This window comes from Hyaena hyaena, unplaced genomic scaffold (genome assembly GCF_003009895.1).
Source record: "Hyaena hyaena isolate Hyena2069 unplaced genomic scaffold, ASM300989v1 scaffold_1142, whole genome shotgun sequence".
NCBI lineage: Eukaryota > Metazoa > Chordata > Mammalia > Carnivora > Hyaenidae > Hyaena > Hyaena hyaena.
The window spans coordinates 352,642-371,497 of NW_024081776.1; the positions used below are offsets into that span (position 1 = coordinate 352,642).

The window sequence follows — 18,856 nt, forward strand, 5'->3', positions numbered from 1 at the left end:
AAACTAGTCAATGCGGTAGTCTCTCTGGGCAGTGTAGCCTCGTGACCTGGAAGTGACCCTTCTCCCTGTAGTTGCTATGACTTGTGGTAGTGCTTTGGGTGCATCTGCCTGCTTAGTTTTCCTGTGAACGTTTGGCTGTTCCTGTTGTTACCTTAACTGACATTTAGAAAGCTGGAGAGTGCTAATTGTAGAAAGCCAAGTGCTTAAAAAAAAAAAAAAGCCTAAGAGAGAAAAAGAAGTCTAAAGAGAAAAGTAGCAGAGGGGGAAATTTAGTACAATGTCAATTGCAATGTGCCCTAAACCATACAAATTAAACTTTTCTTGTCTCGCTTTTTCTTGTACAGAAGTAGAGTTAGAACGAATTCTCTAACAACGGCCAGGCTGACAAAATCAGTAGCCACAGAAAAAATCCATTTATTGATGATACTGCAGCAGCAATCATGGGGCTCTGCTGTCTGGCTGCATTTCACTGATAAACAAAAGCACAATAATAACAGTTTTTAGTTTCATAATCTATCTGCCAATTCTCGCTCTTCAAAAATATGTAATGCTGAGCAGGCCATATACTAATTCAGTTATAGACAGCACACTACAGATGAAGCCAGGAAAGAAGCAAGTTCATAAAGCATTCAAGGGGAAGCGATGGGCTTCTGAAACGTCTGCTCTTCTAAATACTGAGGCCATTCTTCACTGGCCATTAGGCAGTGAAAGAGGCTCGAATTTGCTGTGAAGCAATCTCAACTTCTGAAGGGTTCCAGGCGAGGGCTGTGCTTGTTTGCATAATCATAACAGTGTTTGATATCAATACTGTTGTTCTGAGCCTAACAGCCCCTACCCTTTGTGTAACCCTGGGGTTTCAAAATCAACAAGGTCTTGGATTTCCCAAGGCTTTAACCAACCCAGCAGTTATCTTATTCTTTCTGACCCTTCTAGAGTACCGTGGACAAACTTATTAAGAAGACAAACTTAGCCCTCGTGGTGGGGACAAACAGCTGGAGAGAGCAGTTTATTGAAGCCATCACAGTGAGTGCTGGTGAGTACCTTTCTCTACATGTTGTATGACAACAGCCCACGCTGAGCTTGCTTTTCCTACTGTCACCTCTTGGTGTATCACAAAGCGTCAGCAAACTTCCAGGGTAAAATTAGAAGAGAAATAAATGTATCGGTGGCATACCTGCACATTTCAGAGACTTACTTAGACTTTCTAGGTGAAGCAAATGTCTTCAAACATGGCATTCTTCTCCATCTACATTATGTCTTTCTTTCTGGAAATAGATAAGATAAACATAAAGACTTTTAAGAAATTTGTGACTAATTCACAGCCAGCCAGTCACAAGGCTTTGTCTGGAAAATTCCCTAAAGCAGAAGTGGCCAAACGAAGGTCACTAAGGAAGGAGCAAAATGCTAGGTGGCACAAGGTGACATTAAGACACTTTATCACTATCGTCTCTGTCATTTTACACTCTCTTCAACCATGTCTAACAGATAAGCGTTTGCACTTCTCTAGAAGTACAAATACAATCACATTCTGTTTCTCCCTGTATAAGTCAAGTACAGTCTTATTTAGGAAAATCCTACCAAAATGGAGTTGTTTTCAAACTCAAGGAGTCAGAGATCCAAGGAATTAAATATAGAAAGAAACATCTTTTTCCTGGATTCGCAAACCTTGTCCACTGTCTGGTTGTATAAAGATGGAGGAAAGTCCCTCTCCAAGATTCATGAAAGCAACACCACTGTGGGATTTTCCCCCCTTAATTCTTCTGTTCCATCTCTACTGGTTCTTTCTCTTTAGGATTCTCCACAGGTTCATCTTCTACTGGTGCAGCTACTGAACAAAACTAGAATGTTCTAAATAGTGATCCCACTGAAAAGTATGGAACCAACATCACTGGCAGTTAGGTCGTGACTGCTAACACAGCCCCCTCTTTCCAATCTGCCATATAATTATTTTGACAGAACTCCGAACTTCTGTGGGAACAGAGGGTGGTAGAATTTTTGTGCCTCTTTATGATTAATGCTGTTTATAATCACACTTTGGTTTCTGGCAATTGAGTAAATAAAGGAAACTTATGAACATTAAGTAGTGGGAAAATGCTTGGAGACTAGATTTGGAATTGACCTGCAAATTCTCCTCAGGGGAGGGGAAAACTCCCTGTCTTAGTCCCCTCGGGCTGCCTTTACCAAATACCAGAGACTGGGTAGCTTATAAACAAGCTCACAGTTCAGGGGCCTGAGAAGCCCAAGATCAAGGCACTGGCAGATTTGGTGAGGCTTGCTTCCTGTTTCACACAGAAACTTCACACTGTCTCCTCACTTGTCCTGACACTGAGGAACAGGCAAGAGATTTCTCAGGGATCTTTTTATTTTTTATTGTTTTTTAAGTTTACTTATTTATTTTGAGAGACAGAGAGAGAGAGAGAGAGAGAGAGAGAGAGAGAGAGCAAGGGAAGGGCAGAGAGAGGGAGAGAGAGAATCCCAAGCAGGCTCCACACTGTAAGCACAGAGCCTGATAAAGGGCTTGAACTCATGAACCATGAGATCTTGACCTGAGTCAAAATCAGGAGTTAGACACTTAACTGACTGAGTCACTCAGGGACCCCTGGGGTCTTCTTTATAAGGGCTTTATCCTCATAGCCTAATCACTTCCCAAAGACCCCACCTTCTAATACCATCATATTGGGGATTGGGTTTCAACATATGAATTTGGGGGTGGGGGGCACAGTCTATATCACTTGCTCATTATGGCTTATGTTTTTCTTTAAATGGAACATTAGTATCTGAGGCATGAGCTAGTCTCTCCTCTTCATGGAGACAAAAACTAAAAGGACGAAAATGGCTTGAATAAGAAATTGCTGATGAGGCCAGTTGAACACATTAAAAATAATGAAATTGTTTTATGGGCTTTGATGCATCAGAATCGAAACATTAAGAACAGTAAAAGCAGCATAAACTTTAATGAACCATTCCCAATGGTTCCCAGATTTCCTTTGGCTGCAGATATATGAGCATTTACATAATGGTCACAAGCTGGACATCATGAATGCATTTCTCTACATTTCCATTGTTCTTGGTTTAAGAGATAGGACAGTGCAGGAAACAAATATCCGTGCCCAAGTGGCGCTTACATTCTACTGAAGGAGATAGGAAATAAGGCAAACAGGACAATCAAGTGTGTGTTTGGTGATGAGTTTGTACCACGGAGAATGACAAAGCCGTGGAGAGAAATGGGAAATATATGGAAGAGCTGTACTTTGACTGTGACCAAGAAGACACCCTCAACAGACACATCAGCCATGCATTTTTCTTGTCTAGCAGTGGAGTGGCCTTGTGTTCATTTATTCACACATTTTTGTAATTTGCAGGGATCAGAGCAAACATTTTATGACCAGTCCTTGGGAGTGGTAAAAAGGTAGCTTAGAACAGTGAGAGAGATTATGCCATGCACAAGACCAAAGTTGTTATCCTGGTCAGAACAGGTATATAGCGAACCAACTATCAAGATACTAATGCTAGGGTGCGTGGGTGGCTCAGTCCATTGAGCATCCGACTTTGGCTCAGGTCATGATCTCACGGTTAGTGGGTTCGAGCCCTGCATCGGGCTCTGCGCTGCCGGCTAGCTCAGAGCCTGGAGCCTGTTTCAGATTCTGTATCTCCCTCTCTCTCTGACCCTCCCCTGCTCACGCTGTCTTTCTCTCTCTCAGAAATAGATAAAACATTAAAAAAAATTTTTTTTAAAGATGCTAATGCTTCCCTACTTTAAAGGGGCGTATGTGGTTTGCAGACACTTTCGTATATAATCTTGAATTAAATCCTCTCAATATCATATATGATAGGTATTACGATTACCCTGATCTTCTAGAATCTGAGCCTTGGTGAGGCAAATGGCTTTGGAACAGTGCTCAGAGTGCCAGTCTACCAAATACTCGTCCAGTGGGCTGTCTACTACCCTTAAGAGAGGTTTCAAAATGAGAAAAGTTGCTCCCCACCTTTGTCTCCTTGAGGGACTCTGGTCTCGTCCCCTCTCTTGGTGCCACAGTTTCAGCACTCTGAGGGGACCCAATCCTGCTCAGATCCTTTGTTGTTAATGAATGAAATACAAAACCTCTCAAGTGTTCTTATTTGTCATTCAGCGTGCCGTCCTTTATGTTGCTAAATGACTACTTGGGAATAACACAAAATTGCTCAGAAATTTGCAGGCCGCTGGGTAAACTGACCTTATTTACAATTTTGAGACAAAATATCAGCAAAGCAAACCCATATTTTATTGGCACTAAATTACATGAAGGGCAGTTAGAAAGCTCAGTATTTGTCATTATGATTAAATTTAGGTGTCTAAAGACTGTTAATGTTCTTTGGTTGTTAAATGGACAATAAAATTTGTAAGGCGGTATTGAAAACAGACTTTCATTGGATTTTAAGATTTCATGGCCAAAGAGTTGAGAATCAGAACCGTTTGCCTTATTAAAAATATTAAATTGCTTTTAAATGGCTCTACAGAAACGCATTTTCCTATGCAATTTTCTGTGCAAAATTAAGTCTATCTATCTTGCTAAACAAAAATAATAATTTTGGAAATAGGATTTTAGTGCTGTTTCTCACTGATTATGTTTAAATTAGTTTCGAGGTAATCCTCTGGCAGTCTGTTTGTTCTGCTTTTCTTGCACTTGATAGCTCAGTACCTGGGCCTCCCATGAACTTACTGTGTCTGGGAACCAAGTTCTTAGAGTCTAATGTTCAAGGATTCATGAGACTCCAGAGATGAGGGAAGGACTAAACAGTCACGTCCCCGTGGTGGTCCTTCCATTCCTTCCTGGGTAGAATACCAGGAGCAGTGGCGTGAAGAAGTGAAGTGGCTGTCGGGTGCTTCTAAGATGTGTCATCAGACAGATGCCCTTAGACAGAGGCTAGCACTCACTGCGTGTCCAGTACGAATCGTCCCCATGTCCTCCTTCTTCCCAGTGTCTCCATCCAGGCAGAATGGAGGGTTGACCTTAAGAAAATGTGTACCAGCTGGGATAATGAGGAGGAGAAACATATGTCAAGGAAGATGGCAAACACTAGCTGGGTGACGAGAACCAGATGCCAGTGCCACCAACCCCACAACCTCCATATTGTTGTTCTTCACAGCAGTCTTGGGCCGTGGTGAGGTGGAGGAGAGTGGCCGCAAGCCCAGCTTTGGAGTCAGATGTGGGTTTGTGTCCCAGACCTCCAGAAATTCTCTGGGTGACTCTGGGCAGATTAGCTCCCCTCTAAATCTCTGTTCCCTCAAACGTAAAGCAGAGATAACTGCTCCTCACTCACGGAGTTGCTGTAAGGATTACTGAAGGCAATTCATATTTTCATGAGGGCTGTCTATCCATTTAGATACCAGAGTTGGTTGTTTGGGAGACAAATCTTGTGGAAGAGTCCACAAGGAAAGATAACCAAATTTTGTGTGAATACAGTCAGTTCAGTTTAATTACTAAAATGGCTAAGTGACTAAAAACCACTGTCCCTTTTGTAGTAAGTATCAGGCACACCATTTATAGGTAAAAAACAGATTGAGAAAAGCAACATAACTCGCTCAAGAAAGCAAAGCTGATAAATGGCGGCACCAGGATACAGGTCAGCTCAGGATTCTCTCCAGAGTGAAGAGTACAGTCACTTGCTGTACCTGGAGACTGAGTTTGTGCCCGTGCACACACACAAGGATACACATATGGAACACATATGATCTGTGATACATATATCCAATATGTATGTGTGTGCACATACATGAACAGAGACACACAGACATGTGCAGACACAAATACACACAACACACACACAGAGACATGCACATGTATCTTACACAGCATGTATCTTTATTCATTTGGATAATTGAGCCACAGCTTAAAATACGAAGGGTTTCTTTCCATAATATTCGTTAAGTCTCCCTAAGCCTAGTTCATAGGCCCATAGGGAGTATACACCAGGCAGTTCCCTAAAGAAGGAGAAGCATTTGTTTGCCTACATGCATCCATAGACTTCTCCTGCCTCGTAATTTGTGACCTTTTTTTAAAGAAAGTCAACATGCTGTCCTCTCTTTTACCTGGTAATTTTAGGGACCCAGCACTAAGGATTTTTCTGAAATTCCTTTACTAATTTTGACAGAGTTTGCATATTTGACACAGTACCTACTGGCATCCTCATAATGAAGGAACATCCCAAAGTGGCGAAAGAAGGAAAAGCCTTATTGTGGTCTTGGTTCTGTGTCTTACCAGTTATAAAACCTTGACAAGGTGTTTAACCTTTCTGAATGTTAGTTTCAGCAGCAGCAGAATGAGAGGGTTGGACTAGACAAGTTCTAAGATCCCATCCAGTACTGAAATTTGGGAGTTCTGTCAGCAGACAGTATCATGTTACAGCATCCCTGACAGCATTGTGTTTCATGGACCACCTGATTTCGGTGATGGAAACTTACACTCTTCCCACCCACCCAGCTTGCTTAAGTTAGCTGTTCTACACAGTAACAGTATATAGTCCACATCTCTTCTTCCAAAAGGAAAGGGATGGGAAGATGATCTTTAAAGTGTAGCTTCAAAGAGTCTAAGAGAAATGATGCTTTGAAAGTGCCGAATTTTCTTCCTGCTCCTTAAGGGGAAATCAGAAATGTCTGTGAAATCTGTAGGACAGACATTCAAAACTAGGCCAGGCTGGTGGATGTGGCTGGCCTGTCTACACTCACTCCACTTCACAGTAGATTACAACCAGAGACCCGACTTCAACTCCTTAAGGAGGGCATGCTCTCCCAAAGCCTACCAAGCCATTGTGGAAATGAGTTCGGTGTGGGGGACACTTCCATCATCAGTTCATCATCCATGCATGCTATGTGGAGAAATAAGTGTTCTCAATTAAGATGAATTATTTCATAGCAAAAACTGTCAACTCTATGGTGCCCCAGACAATAATTCACTTGGGAATACTGTCAACTTGAAGACAGACCCACTCCATAGGCCTAAATAATAAAAATGGTGCCTCAAATGGGTTCCATGGAATTGCCATGTAATCTAGTCTAAGCAGGAATAATGCTGGCCCCTCTTCTATTATTGAACACCATCAAGGAAGAGATACTCTCATTACTTACTGTGTTAACCCTGGGTCATTTGAAAATCCTGTTAGAGCAGTTTAAAAAAATCTTCTGGGTCAAGTTTGGTAGAGCCTCGGCATAACTATAAGGCCATCAAAAGAAAGGAAGGAATAAGGAAGGGGGGAGAGAGAGAGAGAGACTGGCAGTTTTCATTTTGCCCTGCTTCTTGTGTGACTATACAGATTCTTAATTATGCTTTACTTAAAAATCATAAGCTGACCTTTTTCATTTAATGAACAAAGGTGTGCTGGTTGCATAAAAAATAGGTACAACGGCCTTAAAGAAAGTCTATCCAATACCTATGTATGAAATTGTGGCTCACGTTCTGCTTCAATAGTGTTATCGTTTATTAGTTGTCTACTACATGGCGAATGCTCTATATTATTTCTAATCCTCACAGCTGTACCCTGAGGTAAGTATCGTGTGTGTGTGTGAATTGACAGTCCTGAGGGTGCTTATATAACATGTTTAGTTAGGGTTGCACAACTAGCAAGTAGCCAGCTAGAATAGGAAACCCCATTGTTTTGAGTCCAAAGCTGATAAGCTTTTAGTGCAACCCTGGGTGTCCCTCCTACAATTTTTAAAAACTTTTTAAGGCTTATTTATTTATTTTGAGAGAGAGAGAGAGAGAAGAAGAGAACAAGAGGAGAGGGGCAGAGAGAGAGGGAGAGAGAGAGAATCCCAAGCAAGCTCCATGCTGTCAGCGCAGAGCCTGATGAAGGGCTCGGTCTCCCCAACTGTGAGATCGTGACCTGAGCGGAAATCAAGAGTTGAGACGCTTATCTGGCTGAGTCACCCAAGTGAGCCATACTTCCTACAGTTTTCACTCAGGTCTTAAGTGGCGAGATTTCAAATGAGTTAATGCAAGAAAAAAGAACAAAGTTGATGAGTCCTTTACTCTCGGTTATACATGGTGAGTGATGTTAAGTGTTTGGAAGTGAGTTTGCAAGCACTGGACAGAGGTGAAGAAGGACCAGAAAGAATACCAGCTGTGGAAATGGACAGTATCAGTCACTGCATGGTTAATCCCAAATGAGGAACCCAGAAACGCTTCAAAATTCTTTTTGTGATCTTGGAATTGTATTTGTATCTACTGCTAGAAATCATGTCAGGTCTTTGGAAACAAAACAGAATTAATAATTCAGGTATGTTTTTCATGCTCTGCATCACCAACAGGCTCAAACTAATCGGAATAGCAATTATTTTAAACTCTAACAGGAGAGGTGAACACACTGCTGACATCCAACTTGGTTTTCATTCCTTGTTCTAGTATACAGCTAAAACATTCACGAGCATTGTGATAGAAAGTGTACGTAACCTGGGTGACAAACCACTTCGTGTAAAAATTATATGTTGGAATCTTTGACTTCTTTGGAGATGTAAGTTCAAATGATCAAAGAGCCAGGCAAGTCCTTTAACATCACTTGTGAAATTAGGGGATTGGAATAGGTGACCTCAACCTCTGGAACACGGAAATATAAAGGGTCCTCTGATGGACCCTTCATTTTCAGCAGTAAATGTCAGCTTGGTTTCCCTGGTCCCACTGCTTGAAGTTTAGGGCTTTGACTTTAATCAAGTAGAATATCTGCCTTACAGTACACTTAGATAAATTGGGTAATTATACCAACTTGACTGAAGCTCACTTAAGACATGTAATGCTTAAGACACACCGTCTGATGGTCACATTAACTAAATTCAGTAACTGCTCTTCCTTGCTTTGAATTAGATATTAAGAAAGTAAAGCTTCTTTAACTTCCTATCAGAGTCCTTTTCAAAACTCCCCTCACTGAATTATAATTTAGTTATAGTTTTAATTTTTATCTTTAAAGTATAATATTTAAAAAGTATTCTTTTATCTTTCCTTAGAATAATTCATAATGTCACTCACTATAAAGAAAACATGATAAATTCCTACTTTAAAGAAATTTTATTTTCCCAGCAAATTAATTTTTATCACTTCTGCAGTTAGAAAATCATAACTGTATAATTCGATGTCTCCTTATTTGCTCTGGCTGTCAGAAAGCTTCCTTGATTTTTCTCCCCCAACTGATCAAAATTCACTCAATTCAGGTGTCTGGAAGTATCCTTTATTTATGCTTTCTTTGGAGATTTGTGTCCTATTTTATCTTAATGTATGTTATGCTCTATTAGTAGGTACAGATCCGCTCAGATCCTCTTAGAAGTAGTAAGAGTCTAAACTAAAATCCTTTTTAGTTTTAAATAACAGCAGATCTCTCCTGTTGACCATTACTTTTCTAGCACTTAGGACAATGTTAAGCAATGATATGTATTTGTAGAAAAGAATGAATGAATTTATGTGTGAATCAATGTTTTTCAATCCACATGAAACTGGATTAAAAGCCTGCTCTCACTATATTATTCACCTATGTCTGATCTAGAAGAAAATCTATATAAATACATACAGACTCTCATACAGGCATTTGCCATGTTTCAAAAATTTTCAGCAATATGTAATTCATATATAATAAATATAAATACACAGTACATGCAGATACTCATATGCATGTATTTGCATGCATAAAATATTATTTTTGTATGTTGCAAATTGGATGAGCAAATCTATATTTAAAATGGCTTTTTCTGTCAGTTTTCTTAGTCGAATTTTACTGGTATTTAGCTGATAATCCTGATCCTATCTAAGAAAGAGGAAAGGCACAGGGCATGAGGAAGAAAGGGTTACAGAAAGTTGTAGAGAGAAAACTATTTGGGGCCATATGGGTAGGTTAGGCAAAGCAAATCTAGAGTATTAACTTAAAAATGTCAGTGGTGGCAGGATAAAATGTTGAATCAGGTAGCTTCGACCCTGTTTTGGAAAGACGCAGGCCAGCTACACAGGGGAGGGAGTGTGAGAGGGTGGGAGAAAGAAGCAATTATCCTCTGGCCCTTGGATATGCTTTAGCTGATATTTCTGAAAAGAATATTGGCCTGTTGAGCTGTTTTTCTCTTAAATTGCTTATTACAAAATCTTGAGGAAAACACTGCGCTGAAGGGTTCCAGAATGATTCAGCGCTCTTATTTGTAAGCCTGAAGTCACGTCTCTGATGCAGCTTTTGTCTGGAGAGGCAGCAGCTCAGCTCTACAAACAATGCTCCATCACTGAATCCAGTAGCTCTTTGTTGGAGTCCGCTGCTGAGATGTGAATACAGTTCTTCTAGTGGCTGCTTACAAATCAATGCAAGAGGCACGGAGGGCTTTGCATCCCTAGGCGAGAGCCTCCATGCACTCTTTTCAGTGGGGGAACCATTTCGGCATCACCCAAAGTGGTGGAAGGAGGAGAAAACATAGCCACCACCACCATATACACACATCCCAAAGGCAGAGGGCAACCTCCTAAAAGTGACTTGCAGCATGAATTCTTGCTGTTCCATCTGCTGTCTTGGTAAAGACCATGTCATTCTGATTCCTGCGACCAAAAGCCACTTACCTGAACCAACAGGTGTTGACACCCCCCTCCCCCACCCCGTTTGGCTCTCCCATCTTGCCGTGGTCTGAACATGTCTGTCTGGGTGTTGTGTCTTCTGCGCTGTGAGAGCATCTTAGAATGGAATCTAGCCCAGCACTAAAAAGGAGCTGACTGATCAGCTATTCTGACTGCCCTTATGTTGATAAACAAGAAACCAAGAACAGAGAGGGAAAATGTTTCATCCAAGGTCACACAGAGCCTGTTTTAGAATTGTTGACCCTTCCCAAACTTTATAGTATGGCTCTCGTTTTTCTTCTGTAGTTTGCATTTGTAGGACCAACCCTTTAGTACGTATTCTATCCATGCCTGTCCCCCGATCTTACCTAAGGACCCCTGAGCCTCTTGACAATGTGATACTTTAGGATCAGACAAAGCAAAGACCAAAACTTTCCTGAGCCAACACCTCTGCAGCACTGAATGAGTGAATGGTCTCACTGTTGGTGGACAGTTTCCTGTTCACACATGCCGCACAGCAACCCTGTACAGTATATATCCATGAACCCATTTATGAGATGCGGAAACAGAAGTTGGGATTCAGACCCTGACCTACAGGTTCTGATTCCAGACTCAATCCTCCCATCTTGTCACACTTGTGACTCCAGAGTTTAATGCCTGTAGGCCATAGGCTTATTCCTGTTCTTCACACTATGCTCTTGCCTCAGGGCCTTTGCACAACCTGCCCCCCCCCACACACACACAAGAAAGGCTTTCCTTCTGTCTGGATGTTCTCACCATTAATGTATCAGCTCCCAGGTCACCTCTTCAGAGGAGTTTCTCAACCACCTGTCACTAGTGTGAGAAATAAGCCCAGTGACCCAGTCAAAGGAGGGATGCGGAGATGTGGAGACTCGGAGCCCAGTGAAGCTAGGGTTTAATCAACCTTCTTGCAAAAGTAGGTATCTGATGGACAGGCGCACTCAGGGTAGTTACAGCAGATAATTTATCTCCCAGCATACAAGTCCCTCCCCTGATTCCTCATTGACTGAGTAATACAGAGGTTACAGCCTTACCTGGATGTCACCTATGCCCTTGTAAGGCACAAAGTAGTCTGATTGGAACAAATGTACATTCCCTGAGATGACTCAGAGACTTGCAGTCCCTCCTTTGTTCTTTGGGGTGTGCTTATTGCAAAGCCTGTGAAAATTGGCCCATGAAACAAAGAGGGGGAAAAGACCAAAAACTAGTATGTCCAAGGGTTTGGGACTCCATCGTTGGGGGAGGGGGTTCCTATTTCTTTCCATTATGGTGGAAACCTATTGTTAACTAGACAGCACAGTTTTGATATTTCTGAAAATGAATCATCTCCCTTACTTCTCACACTACTACACTACTTGACTTCACTGTCTTCCTAGCCCATATCAGTATCTGAAATTACGAGGTTTGTTCATTGGTTTTATTTGATTGCTATCTATCTCTCCTGGTCAGAGTGGAAGTTCTGGGAGTTTTATTTGTCTATATTTCCAATGCCTAGAAATCTCCCTGACACATAAGTTATTACTAAATATTCACTGAAAAAAAAATGAATGGCACAAATAAAGTCACTCTTTCAACCACCCTATTCCCTTTAAAGATTGACTACAGATACTGGTCCAGGTTAGGGGTTCAGCCTAGACTTGCGTACAAAACAGGGATTTAAAATATTTTTAGAGTTCCGACCCATATATTTAAATGCATTTGTTCCATGCTTTAACCAGATTAAAAAAAACAAAAAACAAAAAACAAAACGGGCCACAGACTTACAGGTAATGGGAGGGAAAGAGATATTTTTAAGATGGTTTTATATTGAAGAAAACCCTCACCACAGCTCCATTGGGATTATTATTTATGGAAAAGTAAAATGCCTCTGGCTGACAAATTTGATTGTCAGCATCCACTGTAACCAGCCTACCCCTTAAGAAAAGTGTACATCACTATCTCAAAAATAAACGTTAAAGAAAAAGAAAGAAAAGGGACACCTGGGTTGCTCAATCAGTTCAGCGTCCAACTTCAGCTCAGGTCATGATCTCACAGTTTGTGAGTTTGAGCCCCGCGTCGGGCCCTGTGCTGACCGCTCAGAGCCTGGAGCCTGCTTCAGATTCTGTGTCTCCTTCTCTCTGCTCCCGCCCTGCTCATGCTCTCTCTCTCTCTCTCAAAAATAGATAAACATTAAAAAAAGAAAAGCATACATGAACAGTGAGGGAATAGATATGCTCCATCTAAATGAGCTAATCCTCCCATCCAAAGCAGATTTCACTACACAGAAGCATATAGCTTCTTTTAAAAATACCATTTATCAGGGCGCCTGGGTGGCTTAGTTGGTTAAGCGTCCAACTTCAGCTCAGGTCATGATCTCTTGGTTCTTGGGTTCAAGCCCCGTGTCGGGCTCTGTGCTGACAGCCAGCTCAGAGCCTGGAGCCTGTTTCAGATTCTGTATCTCCCTCTCTCTGTGACCCTCCCTTGCTCATGCTTTCTCTCTCTTTCTCTCTCTCTCTCTCAGAAATAAATACAACATTAAAAAAAATTAAAAAATAAAATAAAAATTCCATTTCATCAGCACTAATGATGGGGTTTAGGAATGGTGGGGGTTCAGAGATGACAGCCAAGAAAGAATTCTTGAAACTTCCTTAGTGTTAAAAAGGTGATTTTATTAAAGCATGGGGACAGACCCATGGGCATAAAGAGCTGAACTGGGGTTAGGAGAGTGACTGGTTATATACTATGGAGTTGGGGGAGATAAAGTCAAGAGATAGTTTCTGAAGGGATTTTCATATGCCAAAGAAGACACAGGATGCAGGAGGGCTAGGCATTGTCAAGCTAAGGTTGTTTTTCCCTCCGGCAAAGCATCGACATTAAGACGATAGTTACTGGAGAAATGTTATACTCTTTATTTGCCTCAAATATTTGTCAATGGGCTGCAGGTTATAAGGAAATTTAATTTTACGTGCCATTTCCTTCTCGCCTTTGTTCCCCACATCACTATGGAGGAGTGATGTTGGGGCTCCAGGAAACGGAGTCTACAGGTTTCTTGTTTATTTATCTTACTGGTAAGATTGCCTTTTTCTTATAATTTGCTCAGGTGTTTGTAAACTGGTGGAGACTCAAGTCTTGCATGGCTGATCTCTGTTAACCATTTGTTTTCGCCCTTCCTTTGTTCTTGGGCAGCCAGGAGTGCCTGAGGAGTGTCACACACATGCCACCTGGCGGTGGGGGGCGTGCTAGCTTGTGCTTTGCCCTCCGCCTGCCTTATGCTCCCTCATCACTAAGGAGTAAATTAGTCATGGCTAGCCTCAATATTCAGGAGTGGAAACTGAAGCGCGTGGAGAATCTGTGCCCAGCAACACGTAAATCACTTCACGAAGTCCCTTTGTTGTCAGTGGCGGGCCTATTTACGGGGGTCTTGCTGAAAGTCACAACAGAGAGAAGGAAACATGGGCAAGCAGATGAGGGGTGCTGAGTAACTGCAATCACTTTGTATTGTGTGAACCAAAGCCATGATTCAAATTTTAGATACTAAGCGTACATCGCCACTTTGCCAGCATTTCAACTCACAAACCTCGAGATCAGAACAAAGGCTCGTCAAGTGATCCTGAGACCAGGAAGGCAGGCAGGGGGCAGGGGGTGCTGAGGGTGGGGAACAGCTCCTGAAAAGCTGCCTTCCTTCTGTTTGCGATGCGGAGAGATAGATGTTTGCCACCAGAATGAAAAGGATCCCGCTTCTCAACAGGGCCAATATAAATCACCAATAGAGGATTTTCCCTAAGACGAAAGGGAAATTCTTGCAGAAGAAGAAACTAGAGCCATCCATCCATTCCCCAAAAGAGCATTCTGTATTTTATACATAATGTACACAGAGGGTTATTTTAAGAAGAGTATTTTAGGAGTATTTAAGGAGAATATTTTAATGAGTTTAGATTTTATCAGATTGGATTTCTGCTGGACAAACCACAGAGAATTTTTCCACTGGAAACTTTGGGTCAAGTTAATTTCAGTGAAGTAGTGGAAAGAGGTTCAGATTTCATAAGCAAGTCACTTAAACTCTTCGAGGCTTGGTTTCATCTTTAAAATGGAGAACATAATACCTCCATGACCAGATTGCTAGAAAGATGAAGATTAGGTGGGATGTGTATGTTTACTCATGTGCATGGGAGTAAGCACTCAGTAAGTGAACCTGAACTCCCAGTTAGATCACAGCAGTATCTTAAGAGAATCCAGACGGTCTTTTTATCCTGCTCTGCATGTGAGGCAGGCTTTGGTACATGTCTACCCTTATATAAATTTCAACATTTTCCTAGGACATAACATTGAGCTGTTTGTTGAAAATTACAGGGTTATTGCTGCCCAAACAGTTCCTTCAAAGCTCAACTTCCTACACTCTAGGAGGCTAATTCAGACGCAGCTGCTGCTATTTACGAAGTGTTATCAGGGCCCTCAGGCCAATCTTAGAACCTGGTGTGCTCACAATCCACCCTCTATAACTAAACCATCTAAACTAGCAGGAGGCATCCACACCTGCGGAGTATCAATTCCACTTGTTGAAGGTTTATTTCGTAGGTGCTCAAGTGTATAGGGAGTATGCTTCCCTACTGCAGAGGCCTGGAATTCTGTTCATCCTACAGTCAATGAAGGGTAAGAGTACACTGAATTTCAAGATATTTAGCCTGACTTGGAGTTATTTTGCAAAGACAAAGCTTGGGGCATAAACACATGACTAATTATGTCAAGTTACAATCATTTAGGAACAGCTCACATGAAGAAACTTTAAAAAGATAAAGAGATGAAACTACACAGTCTGTTTTCAGCTTTAAACTGATTTCTTTTGCTAATAATCAGACTTACATGGAACGAGAACTCCTTAGTGGATTTTTTGTTTTGACACTGGCCACATCTGCTGAGAAATACTTCTGATACAGGAGATATATTTTTTAATGTTTATTATTTTTGAGAGAGAGAAAGAGTGTGAGCAGGAAGGGGCAGAGAGAGAGGGAAACACAGAATCTGAAGCAGGCTCCAGGCTCTGACCTGTCAGTACAGAGCCCGATGTGGGGCTCGAACTGACAAACCATGAGATCATGACCTGAGCCAAAGTTGGACACTTAAATGACTGAGCCACCAAGGTGCCCCCAAGGAGCTATTTCTTGAGCCAACCATCCTAACAAGGTCCATGATGGCCTAAGCTGGTAAGGATTGTTCTTTCACCCAGGGGTTCATTTATTCCAGACAAGGTTGAAAGTGAGTGAGTTGCCTTCTTGTGTCCCTTCCAGCATGGTGACCCATCACATGTCCCTAGCCCCCCAAGTATGGGCTGAAACTAGCACTGGTCCTATGGGGGCAGAATGGCCCATAGCTGTCTCTGGCTTGGAATTGGGGGTTGGGGATAATTAACAGGGTCTATGTAGATATTTTCTCCATCTCAGAACAGGCCAGCAGTCCAAGTTACAAATCTATAGCAATCTTGAACTCAGACTTTGTGCACAATGACGTTGATATCCAATGCATTTATTTATCTAGGGACATAGAATAAAAATTAGAGAGCAGTCAAGTCTCTAGGACTTGATGTGGGTGTGTAGGCACACTTTATTCTAGACATCGAGTCTCCACACTAATTCAAATCCCCACCAGCTCATGAACAAGGACCTCTCAGTATATCCCTAGGATTGCTCTCAGGCCTTTGCCTGCAGGGACTAAGGCAGACCAGAGACCAACAGCAAGCCTTACACTCTCCTGAAGGATAACGAGCTTCCCAGGGACGTTTTCACAATCCAAATAAATTTTGAAGAAAGCTTCAAGAAGGAAAGTTCTTAGAAAGAGCTGGCATGATGTCAAAGACACAGGTATTCTAATAACAGAATAATTTTACTGGACTGAACAGACAGTAAGGAGTCATGTCTCTTAAAGAGAATAAGGACAGATTAAACATTGTATAGTTGTGACCCCCAAAATCAATTATACTAATATGGGAAATGGGAGACATGACCTAAAAATGGCATTGAAAGAGTGAGTTGTTGTTGATGTAGAGGTATAAGTTCTCTGTAGGACAGCGTTTGAGATGGCTACCAAAAGTTCAATGTGTACATTAGTGAGAGTGGATGGCATCCAGAATGTCAAAGGTAAAAGACCTTCTTCAATGCCGGTGGATTAGATGCCTCTTGAAGTTACACTCAGCTCCATGTACCATATTCTAAAACAGAAGGAGGACTTAGTGCTCAGAGGAGCATGGCCAGCTTAACAAAGGAACCTGGAGAAAGGACTGAGGTTGACATGGCAGTGGCCAGCTTCAACTGCGTGAAGGAACAGCATATGGAGTAAGAGTGGACCTATTACCTGTGGCCTAAGAGCCTCTGGCACCTGGGCAAATGAACGTGACCTAACACAGAGCCCACTAAACCTTGGGTTGTGGGATCATGAACTCTCCAGTAGCTAAGACTCTCAAGTATGGGACAGCTGACCATCTGAAAGTAGACAGATTTTAAAGGAATTCATCTTAAGCAGAAAGGTGACCTGAGCAAGCTCTGAAACCCTCTCAATGCTTTAAGTCCAGGTATCTTCTAATAGTCACATGTTTCATTGGATAAAAGCAAATACTTGCATTTTTTTCCTGTGCTTTGGCAATGCACAGATCTAGCAATCTGAGTAAATTGTGTTTTGAGATCTTAGTGTAAGGAATTATTTTGCAATATACTTAGTGGAAATTTTTCTGATATCTTCTACTTGTCATCAGAGAATATGTATAAAGTAAATACTTCCCAATATTAGGTTATAGGAAAATATTTACAGCACTTCTCCAAAATTCAGAAGAAAAGACAAATTCTTGTTTGGGAATGAATCTTTGGGTCACTGAATTTATTGGCATATAAGAAACTGTTAAGAGTAGAAAGAGATGAATAAATGTTTTCTCACTAGAAATAATATACAAAGGGGGAAATGGAGGGGTGCCTGGGTGTCTTAGTTAAGTGTCAACCTTTGGCTCAGATCATGATCTCATAATTTGTGAGTTCAAGCCCTGCATCGGGCTCTGTGCTGACAGCTCAGAGCCTGGAGCCTGCTTCAGATCTGTGCTACCCTCTCTCTCTCTGCCCCTCCCCTCCCCTGCTGGTGCTCTGTCTCTCAAAAATGAATAAATGTTGGGGCGCCTGAGTGGCTCAGTCAGTTAAGCGTCCAACTTCAGCTCAGTAGTGATCTCACGGTTTGTGGGTTCAAGCCCCACATCGGGCTCTGTGCTGACAGCTAGCTCAGAGCCTGGAGCCTGTTTCAGATTCTGTGTCTCCCTCTCTCTCTGACCCTCCCCTGCTCACACTGTCTGTCCATCTGTCTGTCTGTCTCTCTCTCTCAGAAATAAATAAAACATTAAAAAAAAAAAGAAGAATAAATGTTAAAAGTGAAAAAAAGGTGGGGTGGGGGGAGGACTGGAGAAAAAAGAAGTTTTTAGAGCCCTGAGTGAGCAAGACAGTAAAAGCTATCGGGTTTAACTCAAGCCCTATGTATCAAATGGGGGAAGTTGGGGAAGAGATACAGGAAAGCAAGAGAATAAAAAATTCAATCAAATCTGTTTGTAGTTATTCCTCTTAAAATGAGGAGGGTTGATTTCAGAGATTGCTAAGGTTTCTTTTGTCTTAAACACTTTACGATTCTGTCAGAACCTTTGAAAGCAAAAAAAAAAAATTGGAAATCTACAACTGAAGAGAACTTTTTATAATTTCTGTATATCAGGTTGCAAAAAAAAAAAAATGATAGCTATAGAGGAGAAAGCCCATTCAATCCAATGAGCACAAATCTTTGTGCTCAGAAACTAGAGAGATACCAAATCAAATCAATCCCACTTGGAAACAAAAAGGAATAAACTTTCATAAAGAACTTCGGCCCAAAACAATGTGTGTTGAATATAGAAAACCACACAGTGATCAAACTTCACAGTTATTGGTTTCTATATTACATGGGGCTGCAGAGTAACATTTGTGGGATGCAGGTCATATGGATGGTGGTGTGGTTGGCAGATGTCATCCTCTATCCACTCAGTCATACTCCTGGAACGCATCTGATCATTCTCATTATTCCCTTAGTGGGAGGATACTCTTGCAAAGAAAAAAAAATGGACTAATGATAGGTAAATACCTAGAAGTAATTGAAAGTCAGACCCTTCCCCAGAATTAATAGCAATACACATTCCTCAAACTGCTTTCCATTACAGACTTGTGACAACATAGGCCAGTTTCCCAAATTCTTGAGTGAAGAGCTAGATGTAAACCAGGGTGTTTGGTTCAGAACTGCATGGCTGATCTCTGACAACT

The 18,856-nt window shown here is 41.6% G+C and overlaps 1 protein-coding gene across 3 annotated transcripts in view; it reads left to right on the plus strand.

The window, feature by feature from the left end:
- The window catches only part of LOC120224258 (sodium/calcium exchanger 1), a 317,659-nt gene that overhangs the window by 262,424 nt on the left and 36,379 nt on the right, over window positions 1-18,856 (plus strand). For all 3 annotated transcript variants that reach the window (XM_039222495.1, XM_039222493.1, XM_039222494.1), the window contains one exon: window positions 934-1,033. In XM_039222495.1, coding sequence (XP_039078426.1) covers window positions 934-1,033 — 100 coding nt within the window. The remainder of the gene's footprint in view (window positions 1-933; window positions 1,034-18,856) is intronic.